At 52.9% G+C, this 14,986-nt stretch overlaps 3 protein-coding genes across 10 annotated transcripts in view; 1 reads left to right on the top strand and 2 right to left on the bottom strand.

Annotated features, from left to right (window-relative positions):
* Positions 1 to 2,005, bottom strand: part of GJC2 (gap junction protein gamma 2) — a 39,522-nt gene extending 37,517 nt beyond the window's left edge. The window contains exon 1 of the mRNA XM_015620058.3: positions 1,909 to 2,005. The gene's annotated coding sequence lies outside the window, so the exon portion shown is untranslated. The remainder of the gene's footprint in view (positions 1 to 1,908) is intronic.
* A 1,422-nt stretch (positions 2,006 to 3,427) lies between these two features.
* GUK1 (guanylate kinase 1) lies at positions 3,428 to 13,351 on the bottom strand. 6 transcript variants are annotated; one of them, XM_015620250.1, is made up of 8 exons: positions 13,260 to 13,351; positions 7,932 to 8,045; positions 7,157 to 7,198; positions 6,325 to 6,421; positions 5,315 to 5,453; positions 4,401 to 4,485; positions 4,016 to 4,101; positions 3,428 to 3,606 (listed from the first exon to the last, which is right to left on the bottom strand). In XM_015620250.1, the coding sequence occupies exons 1-8, from the start codon at positions 13,300 to 13,302 to the stop codon at positions 3,571 to 3,573; spliced, it is 642 nt and encodes a 213-aa protein (XP_015475736.1). In that variant the 5' UTR covers positions 13,303 to 13,351; the 3' UTR covers positions 3,428 to 3,570. The 6 variants fall into 6 exon arrangements, 5 of the variants coding, with proteins under 5 accessions (XP_015475736.1, XP_018861404.1, XP_015475737.1 ...); XM_019005859.1 differs by lacking the exon at positions 13,260 to 13,351 and adding an exon at positions 12,067 to 12,162; XM_015620251.3 differs by lacking the exon at positions 13,260 to 13,351 and adding an exon at positions 11,227 to 11,989.
* A 74-nt stretch (positions 13,352 to 13,425) lies between these two features.
* MRPL55 (mitochondrial ribosomal protein L55) lies at positions 13,426 to 14,959 on the top strand. 3 transcript variants are annotated; one of them, XM_015618727.3, is made up of 4 exons: positions 13,426 to 13,487; positions 14,095 to 14,188; positions 14,278 to 14,461; positions 14,765 to 14,959. In XM_015618727.3, the coding sequence occupies exons 2-4, from the start codon at positions 14,169 to 14,171 to the stop codon at positions 14,906 to 14,908; spliced, it is 348 nt and encodes a 115-aa protein (XP_015474213.1). In that variant the 5' UTR covers positions 13,426 to 13,487; positions 14,095 to 14,168; the 3' UTR covers positions 14,909 to 14,959. The 3 variants fall into 3 exon arrangements, with proteins under 3 accessions (XP_015474213.1, XP_015474212.1, XP_015474210.1); XM_015618726.3 differs by having other exon boundaries at positions 13,485 to 13,536; XM_015618724.3 differs by lacking the exon at positions 13,426 to 13,487 and having other exon boundaries at positions 13,986 to 14,188.
* Positions 14,960 to 14,986: the final 27 nt, after the last annotated feature.

The following is a 14,986-nucleotide window of genomic DNA, read 5'->3' as shown; positions in this document are numbered from 1 at the left end:
CAGGAAAGCTGTCTTTGCCAAAAAAGGTGGGAATTAGTGACCTCTCACATTGCACAGCCTCTCCAGAAGACCCCAGGAGCTTTTCCTCACAGGATAACTGTTGGCAGCATTTAGGACACCCATGACACCCCCTCCCTGTGCCCCAGCACGAGCACATCCCCTCCCACTTCCATACCTGGGATGCTCAATCCCAGCGCTGCCGTGGGAAACGCGCGGAGCGAGCCGGACGCTGATGGACGAGCAGGAAAATCAGGATTATTCCTGCTCCTTCTTCCCCCCGTTGCTCATTTTCTACGCCGGCTGCCCAATTATTTCCCAGGCCGGCTCTGCCCCGCGGTGCCTTTCTGCAGTGGCATGGAAGGAAGCCTGAAAATCAGAGCTGCCTCCAACAGCACTGAGAAGCCAAGGAAAACCACGGCAAGGACGAGTCTCTGGAGCGTGGGCTCATCAGGATGGGGGAAAATGGGCTTTGGGCTAATGCTGGCTGCTTCAAGTTATCCTGGAGTGAGGCTCCAGCTTTTCTTGGATGATTTGGGCTTTGGGGACTGCCTGCCCTCCTGCATCCCTGCACAACATCCTTCCCAAGCAGGGTCTGGGTGCTGCTGGGTCAGAGCAGAGGTGACCTCTGAGTCCAAACCCCACGTTCACTCCTTGAAGGAATATTTGTATTGACAAAGAGCTTGGGTAGGCAGGAAAATTGAAAAATTGGGGAACAATAATCAGCTCCTGCCCCAAAAGCAGCATGTCAGCCTGGATTCAGCCAAAAAACAATGCTATGGCTGCAAAGCAACAGCTTTGAAGCAGAAGTGCTACAGGGGGTTGTTATTTCTTTGGCATCGGTTCCAAAATATCCTCAGCCTCAGACAGGAGAGCTCCCAGGGCAGGTTTTATCCCAGCTTTTACCATCCCCTGCACTCCTCTTCCTCCCCCAGCATCCTCCTCCTGCAGGGATGTAGGTGCTGCCACATTTCCCACAGCATCTCAGCTGAAAAAAGCTGAAGTCTGTCCAGATTTATCTCAGTCTGACAGAACAGTGAATATACAGTTATATAAAACCCCTACTTCTGACATTTGTGGAAGCATCCCAGGAGCAGGCCTGCTCCTTTACTTGGGTACACCCCAAGATGGGAACAGCAGCATCCTGCCTGGAAGATCTAGGTGAGAAAATGGTCCTCCAGGAGGAGAATCTTTAATCCCAGACAACCCCTGGGCTGGCAGGCTCCTGTATCCTCACTTTCCCCATCTGACCCCTCAGTGCCAGCCCCACACGGAGCACTGGCAGCAGATGTTTGCAGTTGTGGAGAGCCCAGCATTTGACACCTGCCATGCTCAGCGTGGTCCTTGCCTGCCCCAGGGATGTGGGAATGGAATATCCCAATGGGCCAGCACCAAACCCACAGGTCCAGAAAGGCATTTATGGCTGCAAACGCAATTAACAAAACAGACATCCCATTTCTGAGGGTGCACGAATTAAACTCACTTCAACAAGTGCCTTCACCCACGCAGCTTTGGGATTTGACGCACAGCCCCTCCAAATCACCAAACCTGGAGAGGGGCACTGCTGACAGCACCCAAAATGACTCTCTGGAGATGCTCCACAGCCATGTCACCTGCTTGGGGACCAGCCTGGCTCCACCACCCACTGCTGCTCCCTCCTCTTCCCATCACCATCCCGATGGCCATCCCGTCACTTCGCGTTAGCACCAGCGTTCCAGGCGTTCTCTGTCTGCTCCATTGCCCACAGCAGCTACAGCAGGGCACCCCACCAGGCTGGGGGATTTCCAACTTCCCTCTCCCTGCCCTTCCACCAGGGAACGGGGACACAAACGATCCAAAGGATTTGTTTTTCCCGTTTTCCAAGAGCTGCCACGCGGCTGGAGCATCGCTGCCGTTCCCCGGCGCACTCACCTGTCCCGCAGGGATGAGCCGAGGCCGGGCTGGCAGGAGGGATCCGCAGGGAGCAGCTGGGCACTTCCATCTGGTGCCAGCCCCGCAGGTGCCACGCGGTGGCCGCAGAGCCCCGGACTGAGGCGGGCGCCGTGTCCTGCACCTCGGCTCTGCTGCTCCGCGACTCCGGCGCGTTCCCGCTGCCGTTCCTGCCATCTAGAGGAGACCTTCTCTCATCGCAAACGCGGCCCTCCGATTGTAACAAAATCCCACGATTCAGAAGGAAAAATAATCACAGCCCATCACTTGATGGCGAAGGAAGAGCCTGAACACGGCCGTTCAAACCATGAATCCACACAGGACTTTCCTGCTTGTTTAGCCAGTTCCAGAACCAAGCAGTGGGAAACCCACAACAACAGGAAGTGTTATTTTCTAGGAAATCTAGGAAAGATGATCAAACCAGTCCAAGAAAGGTAAATGATCAAAAAAATCTTGAAATGATGGCTGTGAATGAAAGGTACTAAAAGGGTTGCCCAAAGGGGTTTCTGCTTGTTGTCTCCATAAGGTGGAGGATGGGGGTTTGGAGATGACCTGGACCAAGAGCAGAGCAGCTGGATAAACTGGAGGGATGGGATGTAAAGAGGATGAAACCCAAAAATGGCGTGTTTAGGTACAAACCTGCTCTGGTGAGATGTGGTCTGGGTGAGAAAATATCCCAGCCTGGCACTGCAGGGCCCAGCTGCTCGTGGGCTGTGTGGGGAAAGCAGCTGGAGTCACCAGCTGTAGGATGGGAGCTCTGACAGACAGACTGGTCATCCCACAGAGTGGAATCTCAGAAGAGTTTGAGTTGGATGAGACCTTAAGGATCACCTCATTCCACCTCTGCCATGGCAGGGACACCTTCCACTATCCCAGGCTGCTCCAAGCCCTGTCCACCTGGCCTTGGACACTTCCAGGGATCCAGGGGCAGCCACAGCTGCTCTGGGCACCCTGTGCCAGGCCTCACCACCCTCCCAGACAGGAATTCCTTCCCAATATCCCATCCAAGCAGTGGGAGCCATTCCCTGTGTCCTGTCCCTCCATTCCTTGTCCCCAGTCCCTCTCCAGCTCTCCTGGAGCCCCTTTAGGCTCTGGAAGGGGCTCTGAGCTCTCCCTGGATCCTTCTCCAGAGGAACATCCCCAGCTCTCCCAGCTTGTCCCCACAGTTTTCACAGTGTGAGAAACCAATCCAAAGACACTGAGGATATCTCCTGCTGGTGGGATCAAAGGCCTTGGACGTTTCATGAAAACATCAATGTTAAGGCTAAAGAAAACTTGGGAAATGAAGTGCAAAGCTCTCCAGGTCTCAGAAGAGAGACCTGTACAAGCAACAGTTACTGGATGCAGTGGATTCCCCTTAGGAAAAGGGATTTATCGCTGCCTTCAAGCACATCAGCCCAACAGCTTCTCTACAGCCTTCCAGAAGGGCTCAGCCCTTTGGCAGCTCAAACCTGGGGGAGCACGTGCTGAGCACACAGTGAACACAAACACAGGCATGACCCAGGTTTCCTTTTCTTTCCTTTTAATATAAACATCCTAGGTACATTGGGGGTAGGAGCAGCCTAAAGGGAATGTCTTTTGGAATAAAACAGTGACGTGCTTCGGGAATGATGTGCAAAATTGAAACGCCCAAGTAGGGTCAGCTCAGGACTTCCTGGATTCTTCGGTCTTCTTGATTTCCTGCAAGGAGATCAGGAAAGAGACTGAGAATCTGCCACTCTTTGGTTTCACAGGGAAACAACTCCTGGTTTCACAGCTTAGGAGACCAGGAGTGACCAACAATTCAGACCAGTTCCATGACATCACAGGACCAAGCCCTGAGTGCACCTTTAGGGACAAGGCAAGGTTTGATGTGGAAGCTCCAGAAACAGGAATCCCCTTCTTTGCTACTCAGGGATGAATGTTTACTTTGCCCAAACTTGGGATTGTGTTGGATTCATTTCCCAATCTTAGGCCACTGATCCATCATCACGTGTACTCAATCTCAGCAGCTCCAAGCAGACCAAGTGTGGGATGAGGTGACATTTCTGAGAAGTCCCTCACCTGCCTGACCCAGGAACAAAGAGGAAAAAAATCCCCAAGGACTCACCTCCAGCAGCACCTCCTTCAATTCAGAATAGGCCTTTTCTAAATCATCATTAATGATGACCAGGTCAAACAGCCCAGGCTCTTTACCTGGGGAAGGAGACAAGGACAGTTAGAGGAGAACTTTTCTTCCCTGAGTTCTCATGCACAGAGTCCTGTGGCATTTTAATATTCTTTTTGAGCATTAATATTATTTCAGCTGCTGCTAATGAACTGCTCTGCCAAGCACCCCCAAGGAACTGCAGTGGGAAATGCAGCAGAGATCCAACTCAGCCCATGGCAAGCCCTGCCAGCACTGCTGGAGAGCACAAAGCAGATGTTCCCAGAAAAAACAGCTCCCAAATCACCCAGGCATCCCCTCTCCCTGCACACACCACTCAAGGACTTACTGAGCTCCAGGTCCACACGGGCTGCAGTCAAACGCTTCTGTAAACTCTCCTCTGTCTCAGTCTTTCGGTCCCGTAGTCGTTTCTCCTAAACCCAAGGACAAGGACATTAAAGAAATGAGTGTCCTGAAAGCTGCAGCAGAAACCACCCCCACCCTCAGGCCGGTGCTGTCTGTGACCACGGGCACGTGAGAACACCCTGCAAAGGGTGAGGGGCCTCACTTACAGCCCAGTGCAAAACAGTGGCTTAAGATCTCCTACCCAGAGTTCAGGGTCCCAGGTTTCTTTTACCTCCCTCTCATTTATTTATTTTTCCAGGTACTGCTGGAAATGAGATCTCTCTGCTGTGCTCTGGCATCTGGTGCTGCTGGCTTCCTCCTCCACAAACTCAACGAGAAACAGAGCCTGCCTGATGTACTGAGAGCAAGAGGGGAGAATCAGGAGTTGTGCTCATGTGTCCTCATCCCTCTCTGAACCATGACAGTCATTCCACTTCTGCACAAGTCCCACCTCAATCACTTACACAGGGGTAAGACTAGAGGGACATAGAATTTATGGTGCTGCACAGAACCAGCCTCCCTGGGTTTAATTTTAACTGTGGAGACAAATCTCAGCACAAAATCCTTCTCTCCCCAGCATGAAGCACAATTAACATGTTTAAAGACTGGCCATGCTGCAATGGAGTCCATAACCAAGGTGTGGAAAACATTTGAGGAAGGACTCAACAAAACACAGGAAGATCAATCCCTGCAAGCCTGGGGAGCTGGGCTGGGCAGAGATATGCCTGGGAATGTCCTCCCCACCTAGTGCAGGGCCCTGAGGAAGACAGAGGTGGCTGAGGAAGGGGAGCCCCGCGGCCGCAGAGCCGGACGCTGATTACCTCTAACTGCTAACGGCAAAGCAAGGCGGGCGCTCACCAGGATCTCAATGGACGGCGGCTGCACCGAGATGTAGATGGGGTTCAGCTCCGTCTTCTTGATGTTCTTCACGCCCTGGATGTCGATGTCGAGGACACAGATCTGGTTCTGGGCCTGCACGGCCTGCACAGCTCCTTTACTGGGGACACAGCACACAGGGAAGGGGTCAGAGAGCCCGGGGGGTTGGGGTGTCCCCATCCAGCAGCGGGGGAACCTCACAGGGCTACCCTGTGCCCGGAGAGGACAGAGCCTGCTCTGCTCTCGGGGAAGAGTTTCTCCAGGTGTCACTGCTCTGGGTGGAGCAGGGAGCTACTGTCTCCTGTTAGAGAGGCTGGCAAAGCCATGCTGGAAGGTGTGGGAATGGATCAGGTGTGACTATCCCACAGGATGGGTGGGATGTCCACAAACTCCTGCCTTGGCAGAGCTTCACCAGCCAGATGGAAGTTTCCTGCTCATGGCAGGAGATTGGAACTCAATCATCTTAAAGATCCCTTCCAACCCAAACCATCCTGGGATTCTGTGACAAACATGGAAACAAACTTCACCCAAGAGCAAAACCACTGAGAACTCCACTTCTCCAGAGATCCACACGCCCTCCTGGATGCAGGATGGACATGGATGCTCCATCAAGTCACAAGATGCACTTAATTCTTCACTTAACTTTTCCTAGTGGTGGCATTTTTAAATTTTAAATTTTTAAATTTTTCTAGTGGTGGCATTTATATGCTGTAGAGACAATTTCTCTTCCCCAATGTGGGGAATTGCCTCAAGCCTTTTAATCATTTATTATTATTCACTGATGAGAGTTAGGGAACAGAAAGGAATGGTGAGAACTTCAACTAAGCATGAGGGACTGCCCATTTTGTCCCACATCTGAGCAGGAACATCCTCAGGGGCTTGGAGAGGTTCTGTATTTATTTTCTAGAACCCCAGAAGAGTTTGGTTTAGAAAGAATCTTCAGCACCATCTAATTCCAGCCACTCTGGCACAGGCGGGGACACCTGACCCACCTTGTCCCGTACATATTCCCAGAGAATTCCGCGTGCTCGATAAATTCACCAGCATCAATTTCCTTCTGCATTTCCTCTCTGGTCACAAAGTGATAATCTGGAGAAGGGAAAACGGGAAAAATGGTCAGAAATTAACATTTGGTCAAAATGACACCCCATGGGTTTTGGGGAGAGAAGACACTTAAAATCTGCTTTAGGCAATGCTGGCAGATTGCAGATTCGCTTCCTACTTCCACACCCGTGGTCCAAACACCTGCTCAAAACATTCTGGAGTTTTCTGTGTGGCCAAAAATGCTGCTCTACCCAATTTTTTATATCCTTTCCCATTCCTGGTGCAGTGGGAACTTCTCCCCCCTTGCCTACAGGTGTGGGACACATTACAGCAGGAATGGTAAGGCTTTTCATTTGAAAGGATTTCTCATTAAAGATCAGAATGGGATGAGAGAAGGGAGATAAAAGGGAACATCAAAACCAAACTAACTAAAAAGGAATATTTCTCTATCTTCTGTTGAAATTCCTTCCTTTCACTTCAGAGAGAAAACTGCCATTGGAAATTAAGAACAAACCTCATTTGATTGTTCTTAAATATGCAAATGCATGAGAAAACAGCTGGGCACAATCTATTAATACAGCCAAAATCACCTCAGCAGCAGCTGCACTTCCCAAAGCAGTGGCCATTGGAGATATCTCCCCAAAACTACCTGGAACTCTGGAAAAATCAAATCACCCAACACCCAAGTTCAGAGCACAGTACCTAAAATGAGAGCCCAGCTTTGAAAACCTGAATTATTCTGAGAGCCCAATGAGACAGACCCAACTGCAACAAGCTCACCTTTGCCATTCACTTCTCCAGGTCTTGGCTGCCTTGTGGTATCTGCAGGGAAAAAAAAAGAAAAAAAAACATTGTAAATTCTGTTTATCACCCACAGGTGTTGCAGGATCAAAGAAATGCCAAGGTCTGAGTGGCACATGGATCTCCAGGAAAAAATCTCTACCAAGAGGCAGTTTGGGAAAAATAAGGTTTAGTTTGGAGTCAGATGAGAGATTCAGCTGAATCAGGAGCATAGACTGACACACACACACACACAAAAAAAAGGTAATTTAAAGTTTTTTTCTCCTCCCACAGCATTATATTTTTATACATCCAGTATTTGCTCTTTCATGGTGGAGAGAATCCAGATCTCAAATCACAGATTTTACTTGCAGTAGGCAAAATGTTGGGACATTAAAACACATTTTGGTAATGGACCTAAAAACACCTTTCAAAGCTCCATGGAAAAATCAAATGGCTTTTGAAACAGAAATGAGGGGGGGATTCTGTTACTTTCAGAGTCAAGAATCACCCAGAAGGTTCTTGTTTCCTCTCTGAGTTGTGTTTAGAGATGTGGGGCATCACCAGGCCTGTGGAAAGGTGTTACTCCAGACCAATCCTAGACTTGCCACTCGATACCAAGAGTAAAAGGTGCTACGAGTTATTTAAACATCCCCAAGAGCCCACAGGCAGACTGGGACACAGAAAAACCATGAAAAACCATTATTTGGGGTATAAAGAGAGGCTCTGAGCTGGCACTCCCAAGCTCCTCCACAGCCCATCCCTGGATACTCACGGGAGACGCTGAAGCCGAAGATGTTCTCATAATCTTTGAGCAATTTCTTTAACAAAGTGCTTTTCCCTGCACCCGATGGGCCACTCAGAACCACTGGCCTTGGTCCCTGCATGACTGGGGAGAGACAGAAAAATGTGTCTGGTTAGAAACACCCATGGAAACACAGCTGTGGATTCCCAGGGTGCTCAGTCCCTCAAAACAGCACCATTCCTTTACCCTTGGGTACAAATTTCTGCAGGAAAACCTGAAAAGATGCAAAATCACAAACCTAGAGCTGATAGAAAGTACTGGGAGTGCAGAAACACTTCTCAAGAGACTGAGGTTAAGCTCATAGGATGTAACCCAAAGGAGGAGGAAACTGGGATTTAACTGCCATTAAACTGGGATGATTCAAGCCAGCTGTTTTCCATCACAGCTGGGCTTCACTGGGACCAAAATCCTAAGGAAAACTCTGTCTAAAAGGAACAAAATGCTATTTGTGCCTGGTGGCATTTGGAATCATGGGACAGAGGTACAGCAGTCCCAGCCCCTTCCCTCTGACAGGGAGAAAGGAGCTTCAAGGAGAGTTTGCAGATAAGACTTTGCATCACCAACCCCCAAACCCTTGCAAAGGGTCTGAACATAGGTGCAGTCACTGCCATGAACACGCTCAGGGGTTTATTCCTGTTTCCTGAAGCACCAACTCCATCTGCAGGTGCTTCACAGCAAGACAGAAAGAGATCCCAGAGATCAGCTCCTGGTACAGGTGAAAAAAAGGCAGCCTGAGGCCACACAGAGCTTGCTGCAGTTGTTTCTTCAGCCAGAAAGAAAGAAAGACAGAAAAGTGTTTTCATGTTGCTGTGTCTCTGGAGAGGAAGAAAGGTTAATTATCCACATGGGAAAAAGAAGAAACGCTGTGTAAAGGTGCAGGGGGTACCACTGGGGACCCTCATCCATCAGCAGCTTCCAAACCCAGAAGTGATGGTGAGAGTGACAAATCAAACAAGTTCTTCCTATTTAAAAACAGTTACTTTCAGCAAGCAGTAAAATCTCTGGAAAAGCATTTTTTCAGCCTTCCGGGCTGGGTGTGGCGTGGGGAGCCACCAGCCAAGAGGCAGATAATGCCTTTCCATTTTGAATTAGCTCATAGCAATGTCACCCTGACCTTACACATCACTTTTCAAACAGCCTTAAGCCAAATGCTGTCTCACCAGAGCGGCCGAGGGCTAATCCCGCCGGGCTCCCTCTCCCTGACCCCGCCTGCGTGAGCGGGACGCCTCCTTAGCCCTAAATCCCTCCTCCCCCGGGCTGCACGACAGCCGGGAGAATTACACAACTTTTCCCTCTGCTCCCTGAGGATACTTGTCTGACCGCAGTTCATCCCAGGCTGCGCCAAGGGACGGGATATTAATACACAAAGGCTAAGGCGGTGCCAACAGCGGCAACGTGGGCGGTGAAAACACCCACGGGCAAGAATCATCCACAAGGAAATTCCTTTATTCCTTCTTTTTTCTTTCCTGAAGCCTCAGAGATCCAACAGATGAAATCTTGTGAGGATCAATCTCATCAGCACATTGCCGGATTAGGCTCCATCATCCCAAAACCAGAACTCTAGGAAGTCCTTTGGGGGCATTCCTACCATTCCCCTGGTCCTTAAACTCCCATCATTTCCAAAACACACAGGTTTTGCCTAAATGTTCAATACACCAGAGAAATGCTACTCAGTGCTTGCAGCAATGGAGCAGAGCAGTCCCTGAGGAATTATCCAAAATTTCCCTCTCTCCTGTCCCTCACAGTTCTCTCCCACAGAATTCCATCAGGTATTCTTCATAAGCATTCCTTGGGAAACTCTCCACACAAATTCACCCCCTTCAGACATCTCAATGTGCTTCACAACACGTCTGCCCCCAAACAATGCTCCTTCATCACACACCAGCTTCCTCAAGCACCCCAAAACCCCACAAGTGACACTGGGATGCCAGCCTGGATTTCCAGATGTTCCAGACTCCCTTCCAGGATCCAGCTGTGCCAGAACTGTGCTGGATTTGTGCACATATCCCAATCCCAGATCCCAACCAGAAGGAAAAACCTTTCCCCTCTTCTCCCTCAAAATTTCTTCTGCCCCTCAGCAAACACCAGTAGGAATTTAAAGCTGCCCAAATCACTTCCAATCATTTCATTCAAGCCCAAACAAACTGGGAAGAGGAGCAGGCCCCAACACATCCTTACCTTTTCCTTGTGCTCCCTTCCAGCCAAGGAAAGCAGCACAGCCCCTGGCAGCAGCACAGGCTCCTGGTGACAGAGCTGGGCTATTTGTGAGCTCCTAAAGCCTTAATTAATGAGCCACAGTTTGAAGATGGCCAATGAGAACAATCCTGCTGAGCTTTAATCTCCCCTCGAGGTTCCTCCTCCACTCTCTGCTGTCCTGGCTGGCAAAGCTGCATCCAACACCCCCAAAAGGCTGAGGGGTGCCAGCCCTTGCTGTTCTGGAATCATGGAGAACAGCAAGTCTGTCCCTGCAGTCACTGAAGGCTCAGGGATCTTGTCTATGTGGAAGCCTGGAATGGTTTCTGTTGGAAGGGATCTCCTGATTCCAAACCCCTGCCATGGACAATTTCCACTAGACCAGGCTGCTCCAAGCTCCATCCAGCCTGGAACACTTCCAGGCATTTTCCTTCTGCAGGAACATGACTCTTCCTCTGGATCAAATGCACAGCTTCACCTCAGGTCCAGGACCACAAAGGCAACAGGAAAACTCCTTCTCCTGCTCACAGACCCAAACCACTTCCACAGTGGGACCCTCTCCTTTACTTCACTCCCTTTTCTTTCCCCAAAATACTCATAACTAAGAGAAAAGACACCTGGGTTGTGATCATGTCTCACTTCTTTCAAAACAGCTAAAAATAAACCTAAAGACTTGCAGGTGTTTCCTCCTGCCTCCCTCCTGAATCCCTTCTCTTGCTGGAGATCTGCAGAGGAAAACAGAGGGAACAAAAGCCATTTCCACTCCCAGATAATGGAGCTGGGCCCTCACACGAGGAAAGATGGCAAACTGGGAATTTCATAGAATTCCAGAAAAGTTTGGTTGGAAGTGATCTTAAAGCTCATCTCATTCCACCCCTGCTGTGGGCAGGGACACCTCCCACTATCCCAGGTTGCTCCAAGCCCTGTCCAGCCTGGCCTTGGGCACTTCCAGGGATGGAGCATCCCTGGACAATCCCAGGATGTCCCTGCCCTCATTCCCTGCTCCCCCATCCCTGCCAAACAGCTCCTCCCCCCACAGGTAAAGCAACAAATGAACCCCAAAACCCCAGACCTGGTGGATGTGGGGCTTTTCTCTCTCTCCTGTTTGGTGTCAGGAATCGGTGAATCACATTTCCAAGCTGCCTGCAGCAGGAGTGTCACAAGGATGTGTTTATTTTAGGCAGAAGCTCAGATTTTTTCCCCCTGTTTTGTCAGATTTTGGCATTTTCAGAGCAGCCAATCTGCAAATATCCAGAACAGAGGGTTTCCTAAAAATGGGTTGGGATCCAGTTTAATCCACTGCAGAGTTGATCAGCAAGAAAATAGCCCAACAAATTATCAATATTAATTATCTCCCACACCTGGGACTGAGGACAAAGAGCCACATAAACCCCTCTGGGCAGCAAAAAGACGAGGTGGTCACAGGAGGATGTCCCCAAGGCAAGGAATGGTTCCTGGTCTGCTTGTGCTGTTAATTCACCCTGGATTTTACCTTGTAGGTGGTAACATAACCAGGGAAGCAAAGGACAGACATCACAAGAGTTAAACAAATTAAAACTGATTAGCAGAGAGGCTTTACAGCGAAGGCAAAGCTCCCTTATGAAGAAGAAAAGAAGATTAAAGCACAGTTTCCCTGGAGCCTTGAGAAAGGTCTCCTAAATTAGGATTATAATCCCACCCCCTATTTTTAGCAGGTTTGTTATAAAGGTGCCACCCCCACCTTTCTAAGATTTGGGACAGGTTCCAAAAAGGGAGAGAGCTCCTGCTGTGACAGACAGGGAATTATCTGTAGCACAGGAGCAGGGAGGTTCCACCCTTCCAACTTTCCCCATCCTGGGATTCTGTGAGGAGGAAAGCATCCCACAGCAGTACAGGGCTGGAACTCAGCCACCTTTTTCCTGGAAATAATTACCTAAAAAGCACTAATTAGCCTCTCCACTGGCTGCACTCCTGGCTTGCAGGGAGTAGTGATGCTGCAGATGGAACACAAACCACTTGCTCAAGGTGACTGCAGAAATCAGAGAGGTCCAAACCAGTTATATCCCTGACCATGTCCTCCTGTAAACCAGACCAGTTTAACCCACCAGTAGGATAAAACCAGTTTACCCACCTGGGAAAACCTCTACAGAGGTGAAGCTCACACAGGTGTGGTTTTGCCATCCACTTGCCCACATGTGTTTGTTTTTGGATACCTGAAGGATGCTTATCCCTAAACCTCTCTTACCTCACCGTACCCCACGGTGCCCACAAACCCAACCTGATTCCACATCCCTGTCTTATCCAAGCAGGGACACCTTGGAGCCACCCTGGAGCAGCTCAGCGATGGGAACCCGGTGTTGGGATGTTGGGAAGGGGACACAGCCAGCCCAGGGACAGCCCTGTGGGGCTGTGACCTGTCCCAACCCCCTCAGCCATCCCACATGGATAATACAGGACATGCAGGGTGCAGCGGATCAGGGGGGAGCTCAGCCTCCCCGGGGCCGGTGTCAGTCCCCTCATCCAGGGGGTCCCGTGGGGGATCAGCACCCCCAGGTCGGCACCTCAGTGTCCCGGGACACCCCAGCCGAGGGACTGAGGACCCCTAAGAGGCACTCAACAGCTGGGGCCAGCTGGGACCCCTTAGCTCAGGGCTCCCATGAGGGGCTGAGGGCTCTCAGTGCAGGACCCTGTGACCCGCTGAGCATCCTGGGGCCTGCTGGAGCCCCCTAGCCCAAGACCTTTGTGAGGGGCTGAGCACCACAAAGCCAGCCAGGACTCCTCAATCCAGGGCCCCGAGAGGGGCTGAGCACCCCGGGACCCCTCAGCAGGGGAGCCCCGCGAGGAGCCCGGCACCCCAGAGCAGGTTGGGTCCCCTCAGCCAAGGGCCCTTGTGAGAGGCTGAGAACCCCGGAGCCGGCCAGGACTCCTTATTCCAGGCCCCCCGTGAGGGGCTGAACGCCCCGAGGCCCCTCAGCCGAAGACCCCCGTGAGCGACCGAGCTTCTTGGGCTGCTTAGACCCCCTCTATCCACAGCCCTTGAGAAGGTTTCGGCACCCCGCGGCCGGCCGTGCCGCTCAGCATGCGGTCCCCGTGAGGGTGTGAGCCCCGCGCCCCATCCCCGCTCACCCGCCCGGGCGATCCCCGCCCCGCGCATCCGCCCGAGGATCATGAGGGGATGGGGGGGGCGGTCCCGGCAGCCCCCGCGCGCGCCCGCCGCCCCCCCCCCCCGCCCCCCGCCGAGGGTTGGGGGGGGGGGGGGGGGGGCGGTCCCGGCAGCCCCCGCGCGCGCCCGCCGCCACCGCCGCGCGCCCTGACGTCACTGTGGGGGCGGGGCCCTGAGGTGTGCGCCGTCACGTGAGTGCGGGGCGGCGGGACGGACCACGCAGCGGGCCGGGCGGGGGGGGTGAGCGCGGCTGCGGCGCCTCAGATGAATCATGATCGTGGAGGGCCGGGGGAAGCACTGGCAGGGCCGTGATTGTGGAGGGGGAGTTGGGGGAGAACGGAGGGGGCAGCATGGACTAAAACATGGCGGGGCGGAGGGAGGGCGGTGTTGGGCCGAACCACGATGGGATGGCGGGAGCCATAGTGGGGCTGAACCATGGTTGGAGAGAGTTGGGAGGGCTGAACCAAGGAGGGTGGGGGGGAAAGCATTCTGGGACTGAACATTGGTGGGGCGGTGGTGGGCTGAACCATGACGGGGAGAGGGGGGAGCTATCACGGAACTGACCCACGGCTGGGCAGGGGGAGACGTGGTTGAGCTGAACCATTGCGGGAATGGGGGGGAACCATAGTGGGGCCGAACCATGGCGAGGGCGGGGGAGACATGGGGCTGAACCATTGCGGGGGTGGGGGGAGCCAACATGGAGCCCGACCGTGGCAGGAGCTGTCATGGGCTGCTCCGTGCTGCAGCGGGGATGTGGAAGCTTCACAGTGATGGAGACACGGCCATGTCGCCCCACAGCCACGCCAGGACCTTTCCTTGCCCTCAGAGTATCCCTAGGCTGTGTCATCTCCATTTGCTGGAGCTGGGCTGAGATGGCGAGCCGGGCACTGAGGTGAGCACCGAGTGCCTGTGAGCCAGCGCTGGGAGCGGCCTGCTGGAGTTGGTGTCACCCTCACGCTGAGCCTGCTCCTCTCCCCTCAGTGCCCTGCGCCTCACGGCCGCGTCCCGGCCGCCGCTCGCCACCTGTGTCCGCAGCAATTCCAACCGCGCCGCCATCTCCCACCTGCACCGGCATCTCTACGGCCGCCTGTACCCCGTGCTGCTGGTCAGCACCGACGGCTCCACCGTCCGCCTCCGCTACCGCGAGCCCAAGAGGATCCTCATGGTACGGGCACAAAGCGAGGCCTGGCAGCTTCGGGCGGTGTCCCAGGGTCTGGTGCCTTGTCCCAGGGCTTCGCACCGTGTCCCTGGGGTGTCACCGTGTCCCTGGGGTGTCACCGTGTCCCTGGGGTGTCACATCGTGTCCCTGGGAACCTCGCACCGTGTCCCTGGGATCCTCGCACCGTGTCCCTGGGGTGTCACACCGTGTCCCTGGGGTGTCACGCCGTGTCCCTGGGGTGTCACCGTGTCCCTGGGAACCTCGCACCGTGTCCCCGCGGTCTCATGCCCGTGTCCCCCGTGTCCCCAGATGCCCCTGGACAGCAGCACACTGCCCGAAGCCGAGCGCAAGGCTCGTCTGCGCCGGCACTTCCCCAGCAAGCTTAAGGCCAAGGAGGAGGAAACCTTCGAGGGCATCGACCTGGACACCTACAAGAAGTTCTGGAAGAAGTGAAGCGCTAAAACCAGAAATGTATAAATCCATAAATAAATAAATATAAGTACAGCCGTGTGTCGGCGGTGCGGCTCTGCG

This window comes from Parus major, chromosome 2, assembly GCF_001522545.3.
Source record: "Parus major isolate Abel chromosome 2, Parus_major1.1, whole genome shotgun sequence".
Classification (NCBI taxonomy): domain Eukaryota; kingdom Metazoa; phylum Chordata; class Aves; order Passeriformes; family Paridae; genus Parus; species Parus major.
Note: the sequence above shows the minus strand (reverse complement) of the source record. Positions and strands in the feature narration are given on the sequence as shown.

Bases quoted from the DNA above. Each gene is read 5' to 3' on its own strand.
- MRPL55 (XM_015618724.3), top strand. From the start codon at position 14,022: ATGGGCTGCTCCGTGCTGCAGCGGGGATGTGGAAGCTTCACAGTGATG. The intron at 14,189-14,277 runs GTGAGCACCGAG...CTCTCCCCTCAG, and splicing joins ATGGCGAGCCGGGCACTGAG to TGCCCTGCGCCTCACGGCCG. The intron at 14,462-14,764 runs GTACGGGCACAA...CCGTGTCCCCAG, and splicing joins AGCCCAAGAGGATCCTCATG to ATGCCCCTGGACAGCAGCAC.
- GUK1 (XM_015620250.1), bottom strand. From the start codon at position 13,302: ATGATCCTCGGGCGGATGCGCGGGGCGGGGATCGCCCGGGCGG. The intron at 5,454-6,324 runs GTGGGTCAGGTG...CTGTGTCCCCAG, and splicing joins GGGAATATGTACGGGACAAG to TAAAGGAGCTGTGCAGGCCG. The intron at 4,102-4,400 runs GTAAGTCCTTGA...CTCCTTCCCCAG, and splicing joins CCGTGTGGACCTGGAGCTCA to GTAAAGAGCCTGGGCTGTTT.